The sequence below is a fragment of the Dermochelys coriacea genome, chromosome 13 (genome assembly GCF_009764565.3).
Source record: "Dermochelys coriacea isolate rDerCor1 chromosome 13, rDerCor1.pri.v4, whole genome shotgun sequence".
In the NCBI taxonomy this organism is placed as follows: Eukaryota; Metazoa; Chordata; order Testudines; family Dermochelyidae; genus Dermochelys; species Dermochelys coriacea.
In genome coordinates, this window is record NC_050080.1 from 35,522,850 (window position 1) to 35,546,899 (window position 24,050).

Here is a 24,050-nt window from a genome sequence, read left to right on the forward strand (position 1 = left end):
GGCTGTTATAAAGAGGATAGTGATCAATTGTTCTCCAAATCCACTAAAGGTAGAACAGAAAGCAATGGGCTTCATCTTCAGGAAGAGAGATTTAGGCTAGATAGTATGAAAAACTTTCTATCTCTAAGAGTCATTCGCCTGTGGAACAGGCTGCCAAGGGAAGTTGAGGAATCCCCGTCATTGGAGGTTTTTAAGAACAGGTTGGACAAACCCCTGTCAGGGATGGTCTAGGTTTACTTGGTCCTGTCTTGAAGCTGGGGGCTGGACAAGGTGATCTCTCTATGATTTTATACAGGGGGATTTAAGAACATAAATGTGAATTACAATTTGAAGATTTTAATTAATTATATTAAATAACTCAGTATCAGTGGCTGCTCAGATTTTTATTAGTTCTTCAGAAAATTTTGAATTTTCACCAAAAAACCTAACCCAATTTTTTTGACACCAGCATTTGGGAAATCAAAAAATTTGCGCTGAAAACTGCAATTTTGAAGTTGAAAGCCAAATGATTGTTTTTTTGAGATTTCAGTGTTCAAAACACAATTAAAATTTTCAGGAAAAGCAGGCAGATTCTGAGGGGAGGAAATGTTTTGATGAAAACACAATTTTCTATTTAAAAAATTCAACAGAAAATGTCTAGCTGGCCTTAAACTTTAAACAAGATTGGGGAACCTTAATATTGACTCAAAAGAGCAAAATTTCATAGCTCGGGGTCAGTGTCATATACTTCTGTGCCAGAGATGGATTGGCTACAGCATTTGCTTATACACACCAGACGTGTTCATTACAAGATCTGTTAATGTTCTGTCAGACATGGCTAAGGTTCATTCAAATCTGGTATGTTACATACAGTGACTGAACAGCATAATACAGATTAGCATTCGGTACAGTGAGAGTGCGCTGATCTGGGACATCAAAGACCTGCATTCGATTCCTCCATCTGCCTGAGGCGGGAAGGGGTTTTGAACTTGTTTCCCACATGACAGAAGAATGTGCACTACTATGTCTTTGGGCTGTATTGTGACAAAAGGGATCAAAATGAAAATTTCAGGTCAGAACAAATCATTCCATTTTGACATTACTGAAAGGGTTCATTTCTACAGAAAAAAAAAAAAGATGGCTCAGCATGTGTGTGTGTGTGTGTGTGTGTCCCTGCTGCCCTCTGGTGGAGGGGATAGGCTCTGCTGTGTGTGTGTTATCCCTGCTGGAGGGAATGATGATAGTTCAGTGTGTGTATGTGTGTGGTGCATGCACTACACGTTTCTGGAGGGAATGAGGATGGCTCAGTGGGTGGGTGGGTGTGTTAGTAGAATATTCCCCTGAACAAAGTCCCCTAGAAACCAGACCCTCCAAGGAATTTAGCCCTGGTGGATCTGGGTTGCAGGCACTGGGCTACACAGGACCTTTAACACCCCAGGGGAGCTGGGGTGCTGACATGGACCATCCAACCAGAAACACAAGCCCCCACCGTCTCCCGCACCCTCCCCTACTCTGGCACCCCCCACAGAGGGCTCACCCCACTTCCAGCAGCTCTTATCCCCTCTGCGCCTCCCTCTTCCAGTGCCTCCCCCCTGCCAGTGCCACTGTGGGGCAACACATCTCACACTTTCCTCTCCCAAATGCTGCCTGTTTGCCCTGCTCCACCCCTCTCACCCTCTCCTGGGACAAAATTTGGCTCCCCTGAGTTCTGCACAAATTCGGCACCCAGAGCAAGGCAGCTGATTGGGACAGGACAGGAGTCAGCTGGCAGAGGGGTGGCTATGCAGGGAAGCTGCTGTGGCTGCTTGTCCTTTCACTTTGTGCTGGTATGGGGAGCAAAGGGGAAGGGGGGTAGGGCCCAGCCACAGGGGTGTCAGGTTGCAGCCTGTTCAGAACCTTCCTTGTCTGAGATAGCTGCTGTCCCAGGAAGCTTGTAAAGTTGGCCAGTTTTATGGTCTCTGGATTGTCCAGGATGTCCTGATATTTTTATTGTAACTCACAGGTAGTAACCTTAAAGGGGCAGGGTGCGGGGAGGGGAAAGGCGTGTGGCACAGGCTGGGAGCTGCTGCATGGCAGTGCTGGCCTATGGTACATTTTAACTGACTCCTTTTCCAGATTATTTTGTTTCCCACTGCTCGAAGAATTCTTTCTCTGACCGTTTACATCCTCTAAAACAAGGCTGGGAAAGGAAGAAACTGCATCTGCTGTTGGCTTGCACCTTTTAAATGCTGAGGCCTAAATTCTGCCAGGGAATCTGGCCTGGGAAAGTCTGTGGAAAACATTAGTATTAATACAGCTGTTCTTTTCTGTGCTCTCATTGCATTACACCAACATCATGCAAATCAGAAAAGTACACATGCTCCTTGTGATACTGATGGCTGGGATCATTGTATACTTCGGGTAAGTGTTTCAGTAAATACTCGGGCTTGATCCTCCGGTGGCATAAATCCATTTACACCATTTCTCTTGGGGCTTGAATAGGCACAGGGAGAGAATAGATTCAATAGAGTAGTTTGAACATTTTTTCAATCTTTATTTTTTCATCCAGAATCTTTTCATGCAAAACCATTTATTCAAAATGGAAAATTTCCACAGAAAAATATTCATTAAAATGAATATTCCATTTTCCAGGCAAATTAGGAAATGGAACGGTGTAGACTTTTTTGGGTGCGGTAGGTTGTTCTTGTTTGGGTGGTTCAGATGTTTGTTTGGGGTTCTTAGGCTTGTTTGGTTTTGGAGTTTTTTTCCAGGGGGTATTTCATTTTTCAGTCATTATGTCCTTATTCCCCATTTGTTCAGACACAAAAAGGAGAGGGGAGAGAAAATGGTAAACAAAAGGGGGCAGGTGACAGAAAAATGGAACATTTTGAAATAAAACTTTGGAAAACCAAATATTTTCAATAAAAACTTCCACTAAACAACTGAAAATTAGGGCTGTCAAGCAATTAAAAATTATTAATCCTGATTATAGAATACTATTTATTTAAATATTTTTGGATGTTTTCTATATTTTCAATATATTGATTTCAGTTACAACATAGAATACAAAGTGTACAGTGCTCACTTTATATTTATTTTATTACAAATATTTGCACTGTAAAAAATGAAAGAAATAGGATTTTTCAGTTTATCAGTTTATGCATCCGATGAAGTGAGCTGTAGCTCACGAAAGCTTATGCTCTAATAAATTTGTTAGTCTCTAAGGTGCCACAAGTACTCCTTTTCTTTTTGCAAATACAGACTAACACGGCTGAAAAAAAAAAAAAACCTGTCAGTTTATGTAATGCATGTAGTGTATTGCAGTCCATTTATCATGAAAAGCTGACTTTACAAATGTAGAATTATGTACAAAAAAACTGCATTCAAAAATAAAAGAATTTAAAACTTTAGATTGGCTGAACAAGAAGTAGGAATGAGTGAACTTGTAGGTTCTAATGTTTTACGTTGTTTTGTTTTTGAGTGCAATTATGTAACAAAAAAATCTACATTTTATAAATTGCATTTCACAAGAAAGAGATTGAACTACAGTACTTGTATTAGGGGAATTGAAAAATACTATTTCTTTTATTTATTCTATTTTTACAAGTGAAAATATTTGTAATAAAAATAATAATATAAAGTGAGGACTGTACTCTTTGTATTTTATGTTGTAATTGAAATCAATATATTTGAAAATATAGAAAAACATCCAAAATATTTAATAAATTTAAATTGGTATTCTGTTATTTAACCATGCAATTAAAACTGTGATTAATTGCAATTAATTTTTTGAGTTAATCACGAGTTAAATATGGTTAATCGACAGCCCTACAGAAAATCATTTTTTTAAAAAAACTTGCAAAATTAAAATGAGTCCAACATTTTATTTATTTTCCCCCACAGAATTTGTTTTACTTCATTTTTATGATTAATTCTACTCAGGAAATTGGTGCATGTACAGATTGCTCTCAGTTAAATCTGATTATACACAGAGTAACTCCAGTGAAGACAATATGAGTCAGAATAAGAGGTTAAATTTAGGAATAGGGTTAGAAAGTAAAGTTCAGATAAGGGAGAATACAGAATTAATGACAGCATTCATGCTAGGGTTTTAATTTTGCCTAAAAATATTCAGAGTCAAATCCCCAGCTGGTGTTCACCAAAGTATGCTGGCTAGCATATTTTTGTTATTAATGTGTGTGTGTGTGTTTTCTACATATATATTCTCACCATATACATATTAGTATGCATTAAGCAGAAGCAGTTATATATCCTAAATTGGCCTGTACCTTTGTTATAATCCTGATCACTTATGCTAAGCATCCCACAACACCCTGCATTCACTGAAGTAAATATTGGATTAATTAAAAAAACTAACTGGATTAGGATATGTGAGTGTTTTACTGTGGCAAGCATTGGTAGTTACTTTTACAGACCAGTACCTGGAATGGTCCAGAGGAAACGAATAACGTATAAGTGCTCTACCCTGGGACAAATGTAGAAAGTTCCTTCATACCCCTTGGTATCATCAAAGCATCTGTTCAGGACAAAAGGATAAAGAGTGTAGCGTTGTACCAGGGAAACAAGGTAGAAAGCTGATTGGTTAAATTTAGTTTGAGCTGGTGCGCACAGTACCCTTCTTCTTGTAAACAGGTTGGGTAAAAAGAGGGTTTTACCAGTATAACTTTTGGAGCACACCTTCTGTGTTAGGTGAATGTAACAACTCTGCATGAGATGGCTTCCTGGAGACTGGGAGGTGACTCGTGGGAGAGCATAGGGAGGGAACAAATTAACAAAAAAACCCACAACACTGTGAAGTATTGGGAGTGTGTCAACAAAGAACTGCCTCAATATACATCCTCAGGCTGTGAATTGGCAGACTTCAACGGAGCTACTTTTATCAACACCCAACTGTGGATCTGGCCCTATTGGAGGTGTGGATCCTTTACTCCACACTTATTGATATGCTCCCAATACTTCACAGTGGTTTTTTGTTGTTGTTGTTGTTAATTAGTTCCCTCCCTACACTCTCCCAGGAGTCACCTCCCATGCTTTTCATCCAGTGATTTAAGCATTCATCACCTACACAGCAGATGTGTCTCAATAAGTGAATATGCTGCATTCCTGATGTTGAATAGTTGGGTAGTTCAATTCCAGTATCCAGTGATGAGTGTTATCATTTAGGTGTGCAGTGTTGTAGCCGTGTGGGTCCCAGGCTGTTAGAGAGACAAGGTGGGTAGGTAACATCTTTTATTGGACAAACTTCCATTGGTGAGAGAGACAAGCTTTCAAGCTACACAGAGCTCTTCTTCAAGTCTGGGAAATGTACTCAGAGTGTCACAGCTCCATCAGATCAAATAGATAGTTTAGCATATTCTAAGGGACCATTCAAGGTGAAGTGGCCCATTTACACCCCGGTAGTCATGGGACAAAAAGACACTGGATTTATGGCTTATTACAACAATCTGTGATCCATTAACTCCCTGTTTTGGCCTATGACTACATGGAGTTAATGGGCCACTTCACCTTGAATGGTCCCTTAGACTAGCATCAATAGTTAGTAAATATTCTATCTGCTGGATCTTGTATTTAGCTGTGACACTCTGAGTAAGGGCAAGTCTACATTAAACATTAAGTCTACCTAATTTACTTTGATGTACAGCCACTGCAGTAATTGAATCTGTTTTACATGTCCACGCTAAAGTCTCCGTATGTTGGCGGTGCATTTCCTCACCAGGAGTGCTTGCACTTATTTAAATGTCAGCGTGTGGCATTGTGGGATGGTTTCTGAAAGGCAGCAACAGTCAGTGTAAGCAACACAGTGTCTACACTGACAGTGTGTTGACCTAACTACATCAACTTAAGAGCTACACTTCTTCCAGAGGTGGAGTTATTAAGTTGGTGTAGTGGGTGAGTTACTTCGGTGGGATCCATATTTTAGGGTAGATGCTTACAGAGTTAGGTCGATGTAAGCTGCCTTGCATCAACCTAAGTCTGCAGGATACAGCAGGCCTCTAAGTTTCCCAGACATGAAGAAGAGCTCTTTGAAGATTGAAAGCTTCTCTCTCTCCAAACCAAAGTTGGTCTAATAAAAGATATTACCTCACCCACCTTGTCTCTCCATTATTTTATGTGTCGAAAGATTTAACACAATGTCTAGAGTCAAGGAAAGAAGAAAGCATTGAGTTGGCCCCCAAAATCACAAGTTAAACACAAGGAACAGATCCCCAGCTGGTGTAAATGTACTTCCATTGAAATCATGGGACCAAGTCCCACAGGAGTGTAAATCAGCAGAGCTCCACTGAAGTTAATCGAGGTATGCCAGTTTGTTCCAGTTGAAAATTTGTAACCTTTAAATAGTAACTAGTAGATGAAAGCCCCACTGTTTCCTGGGTGTAATTCTTAAAGTCATGTGTGGAAAAAGCCAAAAATGGCTGAGGACCTAAAAACTGGCCAGCAGCAGACAGTGAATCCCAATGAGGACTGAACCGGGTGATATTCTGAACAAAGATCCCTCCACCATTCTTGTAGCTGTTTCCATCACTTCATGATCACTCAGCAGACATTCTAGGCTTCAGAGTGATGTTTGGGGTTATTGCATTTGCTGCTTGAGTGGCTGTGTGTGGTTGTATTGTGCTGGGAGAGTTGTGCAGATTTGTGCAGGTGGCAAGTGAGGGGTGTGTGCTGCCACGAGGGGCTATATAGAGTTAGTCTGGATTTTCACTGCTGTAATTGGGCCCTACGTGCCTCATCCTAAAAGGACCGTTCCATTTATATTAACCTGTGGTGCTCTTCTGTTTCCCTAGCATACCACACATCATCCAGACCTCATGCCAGCTCGCAGGGTAAGGACATCTTTTACCTTAATCCAGCTTTCCCATAGCCCTGCTCTTTATATATCTTCACCAGTGTTGTGTTGTGGCTTGACGCAGGGCCTGATTCTACTGCCCTTCAGAAAAGCAGACTTTGACTCCCTTAGGGATCTGATGGGCAGGATCCCCTGGGAGGCTAATATGAGGGAGAAAGGAGTCCAGGAGAGCTGGCTGTATTTTAAAAAGGCCTTATTGAGGGCACAGGAACGAACCATCCTGATGGGCAGAAAGAATAGCAAATACGGCAGGCAATAGGCTTGGCATGACAGAGAAACCTTTGGTGAGCTTAAACACAAAAAGGAAGCTTACAAGAAGTGGAAACTTGGACAGATGACTAGAGAAGAATATAAAAATATTGCTCAAGCATGCAGGGGTGTAATCTGGAAGGCCAGAGCAAGGGGTGTGAAGGGAAACAAGAAGGGTTTCTATAGGTATGTGAGTAAAAAGAAGGTCAGGGCAAGTGTGGGACCCTTACTGAATGGGGGAGGCAACACAGTGACAGATGATGTGGAAAAAGCTGAAGTACTCAGTGCTTTTTTTGCCTCGGTCTTCACAGACGAGGTCAGTTCCCAGACTGCTGCACTGGGCAGCACAGTTTGGGGAGGAGGTGAGCTGCTGTCAGTGGTGAAAGAACAGGTTAAGGACTATTTAGAAAATCTGGACATGCACAAGTCCCTCGGGCCGGATCTAGTGCATCCAAGGGTGCTGAGGGAGTTGGCTGATGTGATTGCAGAGCCATTGGCCATTGTCTTTGAAAACTTGTGGCAATCGGGGGAGGTCCTAGATGATTGGAAAAAGGCAAATATAGTGCTCATATTTAAAAAGGAAAGAAAGAGAATCTGGGGAACTACATACCTCAGTCCTTGGAAAAATCATGAAGCAAATCCTCAAGGAAACCATTTTGAAGCATTTGGAGGAAAGGAAGGTGATCAGGAACAGTCAACATGGATTCACCAAGGGCAAGTCATGCCTGACCGACCTGGTTGCCTTCTATGATGAGATAACTGGCTCTGTGGATATGGGGAAAGCAGTGGATATGATATAGCTGGATTTTAGCAAAGCTTTTGATACGGTCTCCTACAGTATTCTTGCCAGAAAGTTGAAGTATGGATTGGATGAATGGACTAAAAGGTGGATAGAAAGCTGGCTAGATCGTCAGGCTCAACGGGTAGTGATCAATGGCTTGATGTCTAGTTGGCAGCCAGTATCAAGCGGAGTGCCCCGGAGTCGGTCCTTGGGCCAGTTTTGTTCATCGTAGAATCATAAAACTGGAAGGGACCTCGAGAGGTCATCTAGTCCAGTCCCTGCACTCAAGGCAGGACTAAGCATTATCTAGACCAGGGATCGGCAACCTTTGGCACCCAGCCCATCAGAGAAATCTGCTGGCGGGCTGGGACACTCCTGCTATTACATCCCAGAATGATGTTTGCTTTTTTTGCAACAGCTTTACACTGTTGACTCATATTTAGCTTGTGATCCACTATGACCCCCAGATCCCTTTCCGCAGTACTCCTTCCTAGGCAGTCATTTTCCATTTTGTATGTGTGCAACTGTTTGTTCCTTTCTAAGTGACGTACTTTGCATTTGTCCTTATTGAATGTCATCCTATTTACTTCAGACAATTTCTCCAGTTGGTACAGAACATTTTGAATTTTAATCCTATCCTCCAAAGCACCTGCAACCCCTCCCACCTTGGTATCATCTGCAAACTTTATAAGTGTACTCTGTATGCCATTATCTAAAATTTAAATTTTACTGCACTCACCACAGTAGACAAAGTATCCTTCAATTTTGTAGACAGTGTCTTTGCGGCAAGTGCATGACGGTGCAACATATCATGTGTGATCATGCTGTGAGGTACTTCTTTATTTACATAGGCAACAAATCCTGAATTTTTTCCTAGCATGGCAGGGGCACCATCGGTGCAAATTGATCCACACACGTCAAATGTTATCTTATGCTTCAAAAAGAAGACTTTGATGAGACTGAACACATAGATTCCTTTTGTAGGAAAGGAATTGCAATGGTTCATAGAACAAGAATTCTTCTAAGATTTCTTTCTCCTTTACGTGCCACACAAACACCAACAGCTGACTGCAGCCATCAATGTCAGTTGACTCATCAAGCTGAATACCCACTTTAAGAGGACTAGCTTTGATATCTTCTAGAACTTGCTGCAAGATATTCTGGCTCATCTCATGAATTCTAGAATGGATCACGCCATTTGACAAGGGAACCTGCTGAAGCTTCTTTTGTGCACCTCGTCCCAATACTGTTTTTGCCATTTCCAATGCACAAGGTTTTACTAATTCCTCAGCTATTGTATAGGGCTTCTTTTCCTTGGCACGCAAATATGCACCTTGATAAGATGCTTGTAACATGGGTTTCTCAAGTGACACAAACCCAAACATCCTCAAGGTTCCTCTACGATCAAATCATGCCCTTGTAGACTTCAGGGTGTCAATGTCATGTCCAGCAGCTGCACCACCATGCTGTTTGTTGAAATATTCAGACAGCTTCAATGGTTTGAGATTGGTGTTTCAAAATAACGAGCTGCACAATATACATTGTGGTCATTGATTTCCATCCTTCTCTGTCATATAAGTGAACCCATAACAACATAGTCGTCATTCCATTTGCGTTTCTTCGACATGGCAAGGGTTACTGAAATGAAAAAATATATACATGGAGATAGGGGGGCCTATACACTTTTAAATGCATATTAAATATATGTAAAATAGTTTTATGTTATTACTCACCACAATTAATAGTGCAGTAGGCACACAAAAATACCTAAGTACTACCCAGAGATGTTGCAGAGTTTTGCTGTGGAAGTAAACTATAACCGACGCGCTAACAGTTAGCGGCTAACTGAATTCAAACAAAGCTGCGGTGCTGCCACATCATCATCTGCCCATGTGTCAAGAATACCCCGCAACGTGGCGGTACACTGTATTTTGTAGCAAGATAATTTCACTACAATTAGTTTAAAAACTTGAAAATAATTTTTTGTTTGTATATTACAGTAATCGTTAAAAATGTATAATGTTAAATACATAGGTTTGATGAAACAAAGTAGTGGTACTTACTTGCCTGTGCTTAATTTGTGTTTTTGATGATTTACCTTCTAAAGAAATCTGGCATGTCTCGCACCCCCAGGGGGTGCATGTACCCCAGGTTAAGAACCACTGATCTAAATCATTTATGAATATATTGAACAGAACCGGACACAGAACCGATCCCCGTGGGATCCCATACGTTATGCTCTTCCAGCATGACTATGAACCACTGATAACTACTCTCTGGGAACAATTTTCCAACCACTTATGCACCCACTTTATAGTGGCTCCATCTAGGTTGTATTTCCCTAGTTTGCAAGACAGTATCAACATCTTCATTAATGATCTGGATAACGGGATAGATTGCACTCTCAGCAAGTTTGTGGATGACACTAAGCTGGGGGGAGAGACAGATATGCTGGAAGGTAGGGATAGAGTCCAGAGTGACCTAGACAAATTGGAAGATTGGACCAAAAGAAATCTGATAAGGTTCAACAAGCACAAGTGCAGAGTCCTGCACTTAGGACAGAAGAATCCCATGCACTGCTGCAGGCTGGGGACTGACTGACTTAGGAGCAGTTCTGCATAAAAGGACCTGGGGATTACAGTGAATGAGAAGCTGGATATGAGTCAACAATGTGCCCTTGTTGCCAAGAAGGCTAAGAGCATATTGGGCTGCATTAGTAGGAGCATTGCCAGCTGATCGAGGGAGGTGATTATTCCCCTGCATTCAGCACTGGTGAGGCCACATCTGAAGTATTGCATCCACATTTTCCCCCTGTGCCCACTACTAGAAAGGATGTGGACAGATTGGAGAGAGTCCAGCAGAGGGCAACAAAAATTATTAGGGGGCTGGGGCACATGATGTACGAGGAGATGCTGAGGAAACTGGACTTATTTAGACTGCGGAGAAAAACAGTGCTGGGGGATTTGATAGCAGCCTTCAACTACCTGAAGGGGGGTTCCAAAGAGGATGGAGCTAGGCTGTTCTCAGTGGTGGCAGATGACAGAACAAGGAGCAATGGTCTCAAGTTACAGTGGGGGGGTCTAGGTCAGATATTAGGAAACACTATTTCACTAGGAGGATGGTGAAGCACATGAATGGGTTACCTAGGGAGGTGGTGGAATCTCCATCCTTAGAGGTTTTTAAGGCCCAGCTTGACAAATCCCTGGCTGGGATGATTTAGTTGGTGTTGGTCCTGCTTTGAGGAGGGAGTTGGACTAGATGACCTCCTGAGGTCTCTTCCAACCCTAATCTTTGATTCGATGATTATGAGAGACCCTCATGTATGTTAAATGGTAACTAGGGCAGAGCGAAATTCAGAGTTCCTGTCCCATGGGCAATTCCCATGTTTCAACATTTATTTTTGTCCCAAGACAGGACAAAATATTTAAAACTTTCTGTGAAACACAAATTTAAATATAAAGTCAGTTTGCAAATGTCAAAATATTTCATCTTGACTTTTTCCATTGAAACAAATCATTTTCAGCTTCATGAAATGGAAACACTTCATTTTCGTTTGTTGATGCACATTTTAACATTAAACTGCCTTTCCCTGTCATCTTATGGAAGTTGACGGTCCAGGCCACATTCTCTCCTAGGAGCCTGGCTCCCTAGGCAGACTAATCCTACTAGCTTGTGCTAATGCCTTTAGGAAGATACATCTCATAGCCACCAATGTAGGCATCACTACACGACAGCGACTACTGTGGCACAGGTACTGTTGTAACATGGTAGTGTAGATGTTTCTTAAATTGACGGAAGGGATTTTTTCTGTTGACATGCTTATCCACTTCCCCGAGAGCTGGTAGCTAGGTTAAGCGACAAATTTTTCCGTCAACCTAGTCGTTTCTGCACTGGATGTTAGAACAACTTACCTATATCGTACAGGATGTGAAATTTTTCAGAGTCCTGAGCAATGTAGCTAGGTTGATCTAGTTTTTAAGTGTAGTACAGGCCTGCCTGGCACTTTGATTTAGGCCTGAGTTTTCTAAAGTCGATTCTAATTTTAGCTGTGTCTGATTTTGGGGCTCAAATTTTAGATAACCTGGGCATGACTTTAAAATAAGTTGAGTACATGAGGTACATGGAAGATGAAATCAATGAGAGCTGTGTGTGCATTTCACCCCTTAAAAAATAGCAAGACTGAGGTTCTCAAAGCTGCCCCAGGATCTGGGTACCTGATGGGGGTACAAATAGGTGCTCTGTCCACCTCTCCCAATATGGAATGTAGGCCTTTGCTCCCCAGTCAAATTTACAAGGTGCAATTTTCAAAGCCACTCAGGGAGTTGGACCCACAGAATTTCTGTTGAAAAGAATGGGAGAATTGCCTAGCACTTTGGGGCCCTACTCTTGGTTGGCACTTAGCCACTTCCGCAATAAACATGTTAAATACAAATACAGGTGGCTTTGAAAGTCCTGGCCTAGATGACTCCAGCTGGGAATCTTAAAATTAAGGACCCCAGAAAATAAATAAAATCATCAGAATGTATTTTTGAAAAGTTTGGTCTTATTGGTCCAGATCCTCAGCCAATATAAATCACACGGATGTCTATGGATTGGCAAAAAGAAAAGGAGTACTTGTGGCACCTTAGAGACTAACAAATTTATTAGAGCATAAGCTTTCGTGAGCTACAGCTCACTTCATCGGATGCATTTGGTGGAAAAAACAGAGGAGAGATTTATATACACACACACAGAGAACATGAAACAATGGGGTTATCATACACACTGTAAGGAGAGTGATCCCTTAAGATAAGCCATCACCAGCAGCAGGGCGGGGAAAAGGAGGAAAACCTTTCATGGTGACAAGCAAGGTAGGTTTCAGAGTAGGCTAATTCCAGCAGTTAACAAGAATATCAGAGGAACAGTGGGGGGTGGGGTGGGAGGGAGAAATACCATGGGGAAATAGTTTTACTTTGTGTAATGACTCATCCATTCCCAGTCTCTATTCAAGCCTAAGTTAATTGTATCCAGTTTGCAAATTAATTCCAATTCAGCAGTCTCTCGTTGGAGTCTGCTTTTGAAGCTTTTTTGTTGAAGTATAGCCACTCTTAGGTCTGTGATCGAGTGACCAGAGAGATTGAAGTGTTCTCCAACTGGTTTTTGAATGTTATAATTCTTGACGTCTGATTTGTGTCCATTCATTCTTTTACGTAGAGACTGTCCAGTTTGGCCAATGTACATGGCAGAGGGGCATTGCTGGCACATGATGGCATCTATCACATTGGTAGATGCGCAGGTGAACGAGCCTCTGATAGTGTGGCTGATGTGATTAGGCCCTATGATGGTATCCCCTGAATAGATATGTGGACAGAGTTGGCAACGGGCTTTGTTGCAAGGATAGGTTCCTGGGTTAGTGGTTCTGTTGTGTGGTGTGTGGTTGCTGGTGAGTATGGATTGGCACTGATTCACACCAGCTGTGGATCAGGTCCACTGTTTCTGTGATGCTAAGAGAGCAATGAATCAGCTCTGATTTCTTTCTCATTCCTAGACAAGCTGATCTGGATGAGACCTTCTCGGTGCTTCCACGGTAAGAATGGGTGCCCTGCATTCATTAATATAAAGCGAAATAAACAGGTGAGAGTGTGGCCATGGCAAACAAAGGAAAGAAGATCGAGCAGATGTTGCCTGATCTATGAATTGTGTATTAATTATATTGATTCCTTAAGAATTTCCAATTATCACTCTGAGGTCCAAAAGGTTCTGGTCTCAAGATCAGCCCAGTATTATTAAAATTACTGTTCAGCTGGGAACCTTGATGTGCACAGTTGCAACCCTCACACTTCAGGAACCTGTCTGTATTTGTAATAATGTATTAATATATTTAGCAAACTCACAAACATTCTAACCTAGCAAGGTACATAGAGATACTACAGAATGTCCATGTGAACATCCATATACTCACACCATCCCTTGCAGGACAACCAGAAATGTTAGCCATTATCTTCCTCATCCCCATCAGCTTCCTCATCATCATCAGTGGCCATCATCCCAGCATCTCTCCTCCTGCCCACAGGCTGGGATACAATGCCACTATGTCTAAGGCATATTCAGTAGGGCTTTCGCCCCTCTTCCTTATTTGTATTTCCTGACCCTACAAATGTTGGGGTGCTCTCCCTCTATAGATTAGTATATTAATGATCTCAACTTATTATAACATGTGTCAGTTCATTGTCATTGCACTCTTTTGGTCAGACATCTGCAGATGTTCCTATCTGAAAATATCCAAAAGCTGATGTTAGCTCATGTTCCTGTGGTCGTCTGGTGTCATTATGGACAAACTTCCCCCTTAAACACTCTATTCCCAGTTCCCCAAAACTTAGGGGTGACTGTTGGGCCATTTGTCTGTGTCAAAGTTCATAGCCCTCAAGTCTTATGCCAACTGCTGAAGTCAACATCTTACAGGATACAGGTAAGGTAAGGTATCAGTGTCTTACTTCATAGTAGCAGCCGTGTTAGTCTGTATTCGCAAAAAGAAAAGGAGTACTTGTGGCACCTTAGAGACTAACAAATTTATTAGAGCATAAGCTTTCGTGAGCTACAGCTCACTTCATCGGATGCATTTAGTGTCTTACTGGATACCTGTAGGTTCCTTGCATTACTGCTAAATAAAATGCTAAAGCTAGCTCTGTGTGCTACACAGGCAATGCATCTATGGAAAAACTGAATCTGGATAAGATCTTGATAAAGTGGAAGTTGATTCTTCCCTGAGATCTTCTACTGTCATCATAGCTATTGATCATGTTTATGGTGGTTCGCTGGTTGGGCCAGAAAGAGGCCATTACCTTAAAAGGAAATTATTCCCAGAATCGGTCTATGAGGAATATAACTCTGCCATATTCACTTTTCTAGTTCCTATACAGTATAGATGCCCATTTCTAAATCTTTCTTATCGGGAAGGTTAAAGATACTAAATACAAACATTTATATCCAAGTAATTGATATCTTATTTCAACAGAATGTCATATCCTCAGCCATTTGTGGACAAGCCTCAGTAAGTTTCCCCTTCTGACATTTTGGTTTAAATTGGATAAATATTAAAAAAAATTAAAAAGGAAAAAGCATAAAATTTATTTGTAGATCAGATTACTGTTCAGCAATTATAGTGGTGAGTACCACTCTAAGAACCTACAGAGTTAGCCCTGCCAACATATTAAATGAGAGAAATCTCAACTTTATTTTTTGATTTTGTGTAATCTGCCAGTTTGTTTAAAAGTGACTTGTTTGTTTGTTTGTAGAAAACATTATTTTTAAGTGCAAAAGATCTATTTTCACTTAAAGTAGTTTCTTTTTAGGGGAAAATACAACGTTTTTGTCATTTTACACTTTGGAATTTGATTTGGCTTCTTATATAAATCATTTAACATTTCCACATGTCATAATGTAAAAAATAAGTACTCTCATTTGGATTTTCAAGGAGTGCTATGCGGTCAAACTCCTGTGTTTTAATATGACACAAATGTCTCACTCCCCTCTGGTCCTTTGTAAATCCCAGCCATTTTGAACATTGAAGAGTTCTGAGTGACAAAATATCCTGGAATTAAATTGTGAATATATTTGTGTGAAATGACATGAAAGTTCCCATTATTTGTTCCTTATTACGGCGTGTGCCCAGATATACAGGAGAATATGTATAACTTGGGTTGGTTGGTAGGTAGATACAATTGTCACTTATGGATAAGTTACTCCATAATTGCCCAAAACGGGATCACTTGAACCTTATCCTGAAGTGTCTAATGCTGGCCAATGACAGAGAGGGGATATTGGGTCCAATGGATCCCACTCTGATCTCAGTCTGGCCATTACTGAGTTTTCTCTCTCATTCCCTGAAGAAGAACTGACGTCTTGCTGATGTCCCCATGGCTGGCTCCCATCGTGTGGGAAGGCACCTTCAACAGAGACATCCTGAACGCCCAGTACAGACAGAAAAATCTCATCGTTGGGGTGGCCACGTTTGCAGTTAAAAAGTACGCCTTCCTTTCCACAATCCAAGCCCTGTAACATAACACCCAGCTGTGCTGCACAATGGAATGTGACATCCGGCCTTGCAATGCTGTTAGCTCCGCTCCACCGCACACTGAGTCTGGAGTGTGCAGAGAGACCTTAAAGCACAGTACAACTGAGATTCAGGAACTTGCTTCCACCCGCCACTTATCACATAGCATTGGTCTCACTGACCCATCTCAACAGGCCATAGGACCACAAAACAAAATGTGTGAAATATCTAAAGCCCAAGATAAGATTGTTAAAGGGGGGTGGGAGGATCCCATATGTAGATTTCAATAACTCAACTCCATTTCCTACTATGAAAAAAACATAAGAACGGCCGTACTGGGTCATACCAAAGGTCCATCTAGCCCAGTATCCTGTCTTCTGACAGCAGCCAATGCCAGGTGCCCCAGAGGAAATGAACAGAGCAGGTAATCATCAAGTGACCCATCCCCTGTCATGCATTCCCAGCTTTTGGCAAATAGCCATTGATGGACCTATCCTCCATGAACTTATTTAGTTCTTTTTGGAACCCTGTTATAGTCTTGGCCTTCACAACTGGAGGCCTATCTTTAAAACAGTAAATATTTTTTAAGGCTGGGGATTTCAAGAAGGCCTTAAGGGCCAGATTTTTAAAGGTATTTAGTCACCTAACTCTGATTGTTTTCAGTGCGAGTTAGGGGCCTAAATAATTTTGAAGACCAGGCCCTAAAGCAGAGGTGGGCAAACAACAGCCTGTGGGCCACATCCGGCCCACGAGACCATCTTGCCTGGCCCCGAACTCCCAGCTGGGGATGCTAGCCACCGGCTCCTCCCCTGCTGTTCCCCACTCCCCTGCAGTCTCAGATCGCTGTGCCACCAGCGCTCTGGCCTGCCACTCCTGCCAGGAAGCGCAGCTGCGTGGCTGTGAGCTCCTGCTGCTCTGAGAGGCATGATAAGGAGGCGGGGAGCGGGAGGGTTAGATAAGGGGCAGGTGGTCCTGGGGGGCAGTCAGGGGACAGGGAGTGGGGGGGTTGGATAGGCGTGGGAGTCCCGGGAGACCTATCAGGGGGCAGCAGTGTAGATAGGGGTTGGGACAGTCAGGGGACAGGGAGGGTTGGATGGGGGTGGGGTCCTGGGGGGGGGGCGGTTAGGGATGGGGGTCCCCATAGGGGGTGGTCAGGGGACAAGGAGCAGGGCAGGGGTTGGATGGGTCAGGAGTTCTGAGGGGGGCGGGAAGTGGGAGATGGCGGATAGGGGGCTGGGACCAGGCTGTTTGGGGAGGCACAGCCTTCCCTACCCAGCCCTCCATACAGTTTTACAACCCTGATGTGGCCTTCGGGCCAAAAAGTTTGCCCACCTCTGTTCTAAAGGAATTAAGAAGAGGCCAAATCAAATTGTCAGTAAATTATTATTATCATGGCAGCCTAGGTGCCCCACACCCAGTCCAGGAACCCAATTGCATCAGGACACTCACCTGGGTTCTGGGAGATCCCATGGTTCAAGTCTCCCCTCAGCTTGAGGAGGAGAATGGATCTGAACAGGGATCTACCACCTCTCTGGTACATGGCTGAACCACTGGGCTGTGGGACATTCTGATGTGGCATTCCCTCAATCTGTCTTGTTGAAGCTGATCCACTCTGGATTAAATAATTAGTCACTGAATCAGAGAGAGAGTGCAAGCATGAGAACGACTCTATGGCCTGGTGGTTAGAGGTGTCTTTCCCAAAATGTGGGCCAAGAGGTGTCGTCACCAAGGTCTGACTAACCCATCCCTGGGCCCTAGGCAAATGTATATTCTCCCAGGTGGATGTGGATGGGAAGTCCCAATTGGGTGTGGGAAGGTTGGAGAGTGAGCCCACCCCCGCAAATACCCCAGATGACGGAGGGGTGTCCAGGCCAAACCTGAGTGACTCTGTGACCTTGTGCACCATGCTGCAACAGCCAGAGCAGGGAGCCGGGCTTAGCCAGGTTCAGTCTGCAAACTGTCCTTCCCACGCTCTGGCCTCCTTTATAGGCCAGGATTAGGGCTATGGTGCTGGGTAGAGGGTGCTGCTGCAGGTGGTTGATGCCCCCTTTGCGGGTCTAGGAGGGGGTGACAGCAGAGGAGTGGGTCACAAAAAATGACAAAACTCATTGGTAGGTCAACTTTGTAAAAGGCTGGGGAACCAGCGGGTTAGAGCACCTCACCCAGGATAAGGGAGACACAAAACCCAGTCCCCCAATCCAGAGACTCAACAAATGTCAAAAGCCTGTTGTGATCCAACCCTATGTGTCTTATTCTTGACTCTGAAAGGATCCAGGAGCTGAAAAGTATTGACCAGTTTGATCCAGGAGCCTGAGCTTTGAAACTGAGGTCATCTGTGTTTCAGAAGAAAGGCGGGATGAAGGTTCTTATAAGTATCTTGTCATGGTAGTATCAGAGAGGAAGAGCTCCAGATTATGGAAATTAGATTCCCAGTACATTGCAGTTGGGGTGAATGCAAGGCAGTCTTTATAACTGTTTACAAAGACATTCACAACTAAAACCACACTTATATCTCACTTCGTTCACTGTTGCACTCATTTGCCTTTCAGATATGTCCGGTTCACAGAAGGGTTTCTTAGCTCTGCAAACAAATTCTTCCTCTCTGGGCACAGGGTCAACTTCTATATCTTCACTGACCATCCAGAGAAAATCCCATTGATGAAGCTGGCCCCTGAGAAGCGTCTCTTCATCATCCCTATCCAGAACTACTCACGGTGGCAGGACATCTCCATGAACCGAATGGACATCATCAGCAGCCATATCCACAGCCACTGGCGCTACGAAGTAGACTATCTTTACTCCATGGACATTGATGTCCAGCTATTCGAGCACATTGGGGTGGAGATCATTGACACGCTTGTGGGGACCATCAGCTCCTGGCAATACACCAAACCCCGGGAGAACAACTCATATGAGAGGCGGCCGGAGTCACAAGCCACCATCCCCAGCGGGGAAGGGGATTTCTACTATGCAGCCAGCTTCTACGGCGGGAGTGTGTCTGAGGTCTACAAGTTGACCACAGCTTGCTTCAAAGGGGTCACGGAGGACAGAGCCAATGGCATTGAAGCCAAGTGGCACGAGGAAAGCCACCTGAATAAATACCTCCTGTACCACAAGCCCACACGTCTACTGTCCCCAGAATACTACTGGGATGAGGAGCTGATCAGACCTCACATTGTCAAGGTTAAGAGGTTGTCCTCGGTGCGCAAGGATCTGAAAGAAGTCAGGTTCTGAAGGAAGGAAGGGAAAGAGATGGATATATGGATGGATGGATGGATGCTGTGACACATATGGCAATCTCCTCCAATGCCCTTGAAAAAAGTCTCATTGAATGATGTTTAAGTATCTTTGGATTGTGTTGTATTAAATGCAAAGGCCATGTGACTTCCAGGAGCCAATAGAGGGATGGTGGCTGCATAGCTTTACAGCTCCCTTCCCCACCTCCAAAAATTCACAGCCATCCGCAGTTGAATCATTTGTTTCTTTGTGGGTTTTTTTCATCATATTAGACATTATTCTGGAACTCTTTTCTTTTAATTTGATAACATTATGTATGCCCCATCATTGCTGGCTTTTCCACAAAATCCGAACAAAACAGAAAACATTCCTACAGTCAAGATGGCCGATAAGGGAGAGGTTTCCCCTCTGAGACTAGATGAAATTATGGACTGGCTAAAACAAATCTCAAAAGAGCAGATTATCCTGAGGGGGAAAAAATAGAAAGACGATGGTTGCGTGGTAGTATAGATTCCAGATGCCTAGCGCTATCCCTCTTTGCTCCCGGTGCTAAGTGACGGAGGTAGAGACAGCTTAGCTGCCATTGTGTTTCTACCTCAAACCTTCTTTTTCTATGGTTTATATGCTTCAGCACATTCTTAACTTTAATCGTATGAGTGGCCTCATGGCAGATTTACAGGTAAACTCATGCTTAAATCCCTGTTGGATATGGGTTAGAGATATGGATAGGGTTTAAGACTAACACCAAACTGGTGTCAGACTTTGACGCTGTCTCTGTTTCTCTCCTTTCTCAGTCAAATAAAGCCCTACAACTGGTGCATGGGAATTATTCTCCCCTTCGGGGGTCTGGATTATTAACCTAAAGTAGCAAGTTTATCTCAAAGCCATAATCTCCAGACTTTCTTCTCCAGACTCACCAGTCCATTATGTCCCTTCATTGCCAATATCTCCCTCCTGGAGGTCCTGTTCATGAGCGTGGTCATCCCCAAGATGTTGACCAACATGGTGAACAGTCGGAAGACCAGTTACTTCCCTAGTTTCCATGTCCAGGACTACTTCTACTTCCTGGTGGGCTCCGTGGTGTTCTTCCTATTTGTTGTCATGTCTCTTGTGTGACCATCTGATACCTGCTTCAGTACGCCACCATAGTTAGCACTTGTATCTCCCTCTGGGTGGTGGCTGCCTCACGGCGAGGAATAACATTTGCAAAAGGACATAAATGACTTAGAAATCAAGGTCCCATTTTCAAAAGTGCTCTAGTCACTCAGGCCAGATTTTAAAGGTATTTAGGTACTGTGTGGGATTTTCTAAAATATCTAGGCACCTAACACCCATTTAATTAAATGGGTGTTAAGCACCAAGGTGTGTTAGATAATACCCCCTAAGAATCCAAATACCTTTAAAAAACTGGTCATATTATATGTATCAAAGTCATTTTTGAAAATGAGATTTAGGTACCTAAATCACTTGGGGGTTTGATAATTTTACCCAATGGCAGTAAATGTTGGAGAATCCCGTGTGTGGGTGTGGGTGTGTGTTTATATGAGCGCAAGAGAGAGATAGGATGTATAGCCAGGTTTATTCTCGGAAAGCTTTGTTGATATAGCATTACAAACAAATTCTCCTAGTCTAAATGTACTATTACATTTGGTCATGTAGCTTGCACTGGGTCTCTGAGAGAAACAAGCCACACTGCTGAAGAATTTTTAAACTGGTTTAGCCTTTACCGGTATAGTAATGTAGTAAATAAATCACACTTCCTAACTGACATGGCTATGATGTTGAAAGGTTCTAGTGTAGATCTGGTTTATTTGTTTCTTTTTGTGATCTGACATTATAAGTGCATGTTTCTGAGATGTTTCAGAGTAGCAGTCGTGTTAGTCTATATTCGCAAAAAGAAAAGAAGTACTTGTGGCACCTTAGAGACTAACAAATTTATTTGAGCATAAGCTTTCGTGAGCTACAGCTCACCTCATCGGATGTATTCGGTGGAAAATACAGTGGGAAGATTTATATACACATACAGAGAACATGAAACAATGGGTTTTATCATACACACTGTAAGGAGAGTGATCACTTAAGATGAGCCATCACCAACAGGAGGGGGGGGAAGGAGGAAAACTTTTCATGGTGACAAGCAAGGTGAGCCATTTCCAGCAGTTAACAAGAATGTCTGAGGAACAGTGTGGTGGGGGAGGGGGGGAGAAATACCATGGGGAAATAGTTTTACTTTGTGTAATGACTCATCCACTCCCAGTCTCTATTCAAGCCTAAGTTAATTGTATCCAGTTTGCAAATTAATTCCAATTCAGCAGTCTCTCGCTGGAGTCTGTTTTTGAAGTTTTTTGTTGAAGGATAGCCACTCTCAGGTCTGTAATCGAGTGACCGGAGAGATTGAAGTGTTCTCCGACTGGTTTTTGAATGTTATAATTCTTGATGTCTGATTTGTGTCCATTTATTCTTTTACGTAGAGACTGTCCAGTTTGACCAGTGTACATGGCAGAGGGGCATTGCTGGCACATGATGGCATATATCACATTGGTAGATGTGGGTCGTGGATCCTGTTACAATATTCTGATCCTTTTTTCATTGCAAATTCTTCCAATCTGCATTCAATACCTTATCCACTGAATTGTACATGATATTACCCATGCACTAGCCTTAATCACCTAACGTCTTCAATTTTTTTGCTGAATTTACAGTTTCTGGGTCTTGTTGCCATGAGTCACACTACTTACAAGTTTCCTAGAGAAAGAAGTTGTTGTTTATCATTACATGTTTGTATTGCTTACTTACATCTTCCAACAGGACACATTACTTATCTTGCCAACAGTATCATTTTAAATAAATCAACAAATTATATCAAAGAGAAATGAACAGAAATATCCTCATGCCCCCCTGGCCTGCATATTACTTTATCTATACTTCCTCAATATTCATAATTACAATTTATTAGAAATATGGCTAACAAAGCAGTTAATCAGTGACAATTCTTCATTTCAATGTTATAGATCAGTATGTGTGTTTTTATAAATATCTTATCCTCCCCCTTAATTCGTTAAAAGGGGAATTTTAGAGAGCACACTATGATTCTTTAATGTCAACATTTCTTATCTTCCCCAAACACAAATTTTGTCAGGTTTTTTATTATTATTATTTTACTCAAAATCCAAAACATTGTACTTTTGTGTAGTCATATCTTATCCATGTTTTTCCTGTTAAAAAAAGTGTAGGTGTCTGGTTATTAGATCCAACCCAATCGCCATTGAAGAAAATGGATACTTTTCCTTTGATTTCAATGGGAAACTTAGTTCTTGTCTGCATTGGTATAGCATCGTAGTTAAAACAGTACAATCCCCATCCTGTCCCCAAGTGTGGATGCAGCTATACCAGAATAAATGTGTTTACAGTATTAGTGTTATTGCCCTGCTGGAAGGGGAATAAAGACATGCTAGTATAAGCTGCCTTTCTACTGCAATAGCTGCATCCACTCTAGAAGTGGAACAGGTATGTTTATATCAGTAAAAAAACATACCTCTAATCACCATAGTTATACTGGTACTATAATTTTGTGTAGACCAAACCTTAAAGAGTATTGATTATTGGAGATAGTCAATAGTCTTATAGCAGTTTTGGTATTTCTAATTCTGTTTCATCTAAACCATGGTGTAATCTGTTTAATTTCTCTGAAAGGCTCAGATTTTTAAAGGCATTTGGGCAGCTAGTAGGATTTTCAAAAGCATCTAGGATGGGTGTTAGCTGCCAAGATGTTTTTGAAAATCCCTTTGTGTAATTCAATATTTATAACAAAAAAATCCTCTGTTCTTTTTAATAAATTAGAAGTGCTGAAAACTAAACCTCCAAATATTTACATTCCCAATCCCATTGGTTATAAAGGACCTGGTCCACCACTTCATTATCTGAGATTTATACTAGGAATTTCAGTGGAATTGCAAGGACGTATACATGGAGAAGTTCAGTGATCAGTCAGATCCATTGGTGCAGAACCTATAACAGTAAGCAGTGCCGCTAGAATCAAAGGGCTTTTCTAGGAGAAATGTACTATAAGAGAAATAATCTCACCCTCACTGAATTATTTGGGTCAGATTCTGGCCACAGTCACACTAGTGTAAAACTGGAGTACTTCCAATGAAAGGATGGAGTTAATCCATATACCTGAGAGCAGCTAAAAATGCTCTTGAGGATATTTGTTATTCAGAATTATTCTCATACTAGTCTCCATCAGTAATTATGGGCACATGACTCTGCTCTCGCTTGCACTGCTATAAATCAGTAATAACTTCACTGGTGTCACTGAAGTAAATGAGATCACCACTGTTTGTGGCTGAGCCCTGGTCTACACTAGGCGTTGAGGTCGACTTTAGCAGCGTTAAATCGATGTAACCCTGCACCCGTCCACATGATGAAGCCCTTTTTTTTTTCACTTAAAGGGCTCTTAAAATTGATTTCCTTACTCCACCCTCAACAAGGGGATTAGCGCTGAAATCGGTTTTGCTGGGTCGAATTTGGGGTACCGTGGATGCAATTAGATGGTATTGGCCTCCGGGAGCTATCCTAGAGTGCTCCATTGTGACCGCTCTGGACAGCACTCTCAACTCAGATGCATTGACCAGGTAGACAGGAAAAGGCCCGCGAACTTTTGAATTTTAATTTCCTGTTTGGCCAGTGTGGCAAGCTGCAGGTGACTATGCAGAGCTCTAAGGTGCCACAAGTACTCCTTTTCTTTTCTTAAATAGTGTGTTAGTAAAAGCATGCAGAACTGAAGGAAACTGGGCTGACATCTTCCAAGTTGCTAAGGGAGTTGACTGCCCAATTCCCATTTAAATTTAATGGGAACTGAGCGTCTAATTAACATAGGCCCTTTTGAAAATCACAGCTTTTGAATCCCAATGGTATAAATATTA

General features: G+C 42.3%; 1 protein-coding gene and 1 long non-coding RNA gene across 2 annotated transcripts; one reads left to right on the top strand and one right to left on the bottom strand.

Moving 5' to 3' along the window:
* Window positions 1–24,031, bottom strand: LOC122456515. Its single transcript, XR_006275439.1, has 4 exons — window positions 24,021–24,031; window positions 21,826–21,830; window positions 5,256–5,263; window positions 1–123 (listed from the first exon to the last, which is right to left on the bottom strand). It is a non-coding gene; the product is annotated as an uncharacterized LOC122456515 (long non-coding RNA).
* On the top strand, window positions 2,154–21,037 carry LOC119841969 (histo-blood group ABO system transferase 1-like). Its single transcript, XM_038369816.2, has 6 exons — window positions 2,154–2,379; window positions 6,765–6,803; window positions 13,384–13,422; window positions 14,851–14,886; window positions 15,725–15,859; window positions 18,438–21,037. Exons 1-6 carry the CDS (start codon window positions 2,315–2,317, stop codon window positions 19,120–19,122), a joined length of 999 nt encoding a protein of 332 aa, XP_038225744.1. The 5' UTR covers window positions 2,154–2,314; the 3' UTR covers window positions 19,123–21,037.
* Window positions 24,032–24,050: the final 19 nt, after the last annotated feature.

Coding starts and splice junctions, on each gene's coding strand:
- LOC119841969 (XM_038369816.2), top strand. CDS start 2,315: ATGCAAATCAGAAAAGTACACATGCTCCTTGTGATACTGATGGCTGGG. Junction 13,423..14,850: donor ACCTTCTCGGTGCTTCCACG/GTAAGAATGGGT, acceptor TTATTTCAACAG/AATGTCATATCCTCAGCCAT. Junction 14,887..15,724: donor CCATTTGTGGACAAGCCTCA/GTAAGTTTCCCC, acceptor CATTCCCTGAAG/AAGAACTGACGTCTTGCTGA.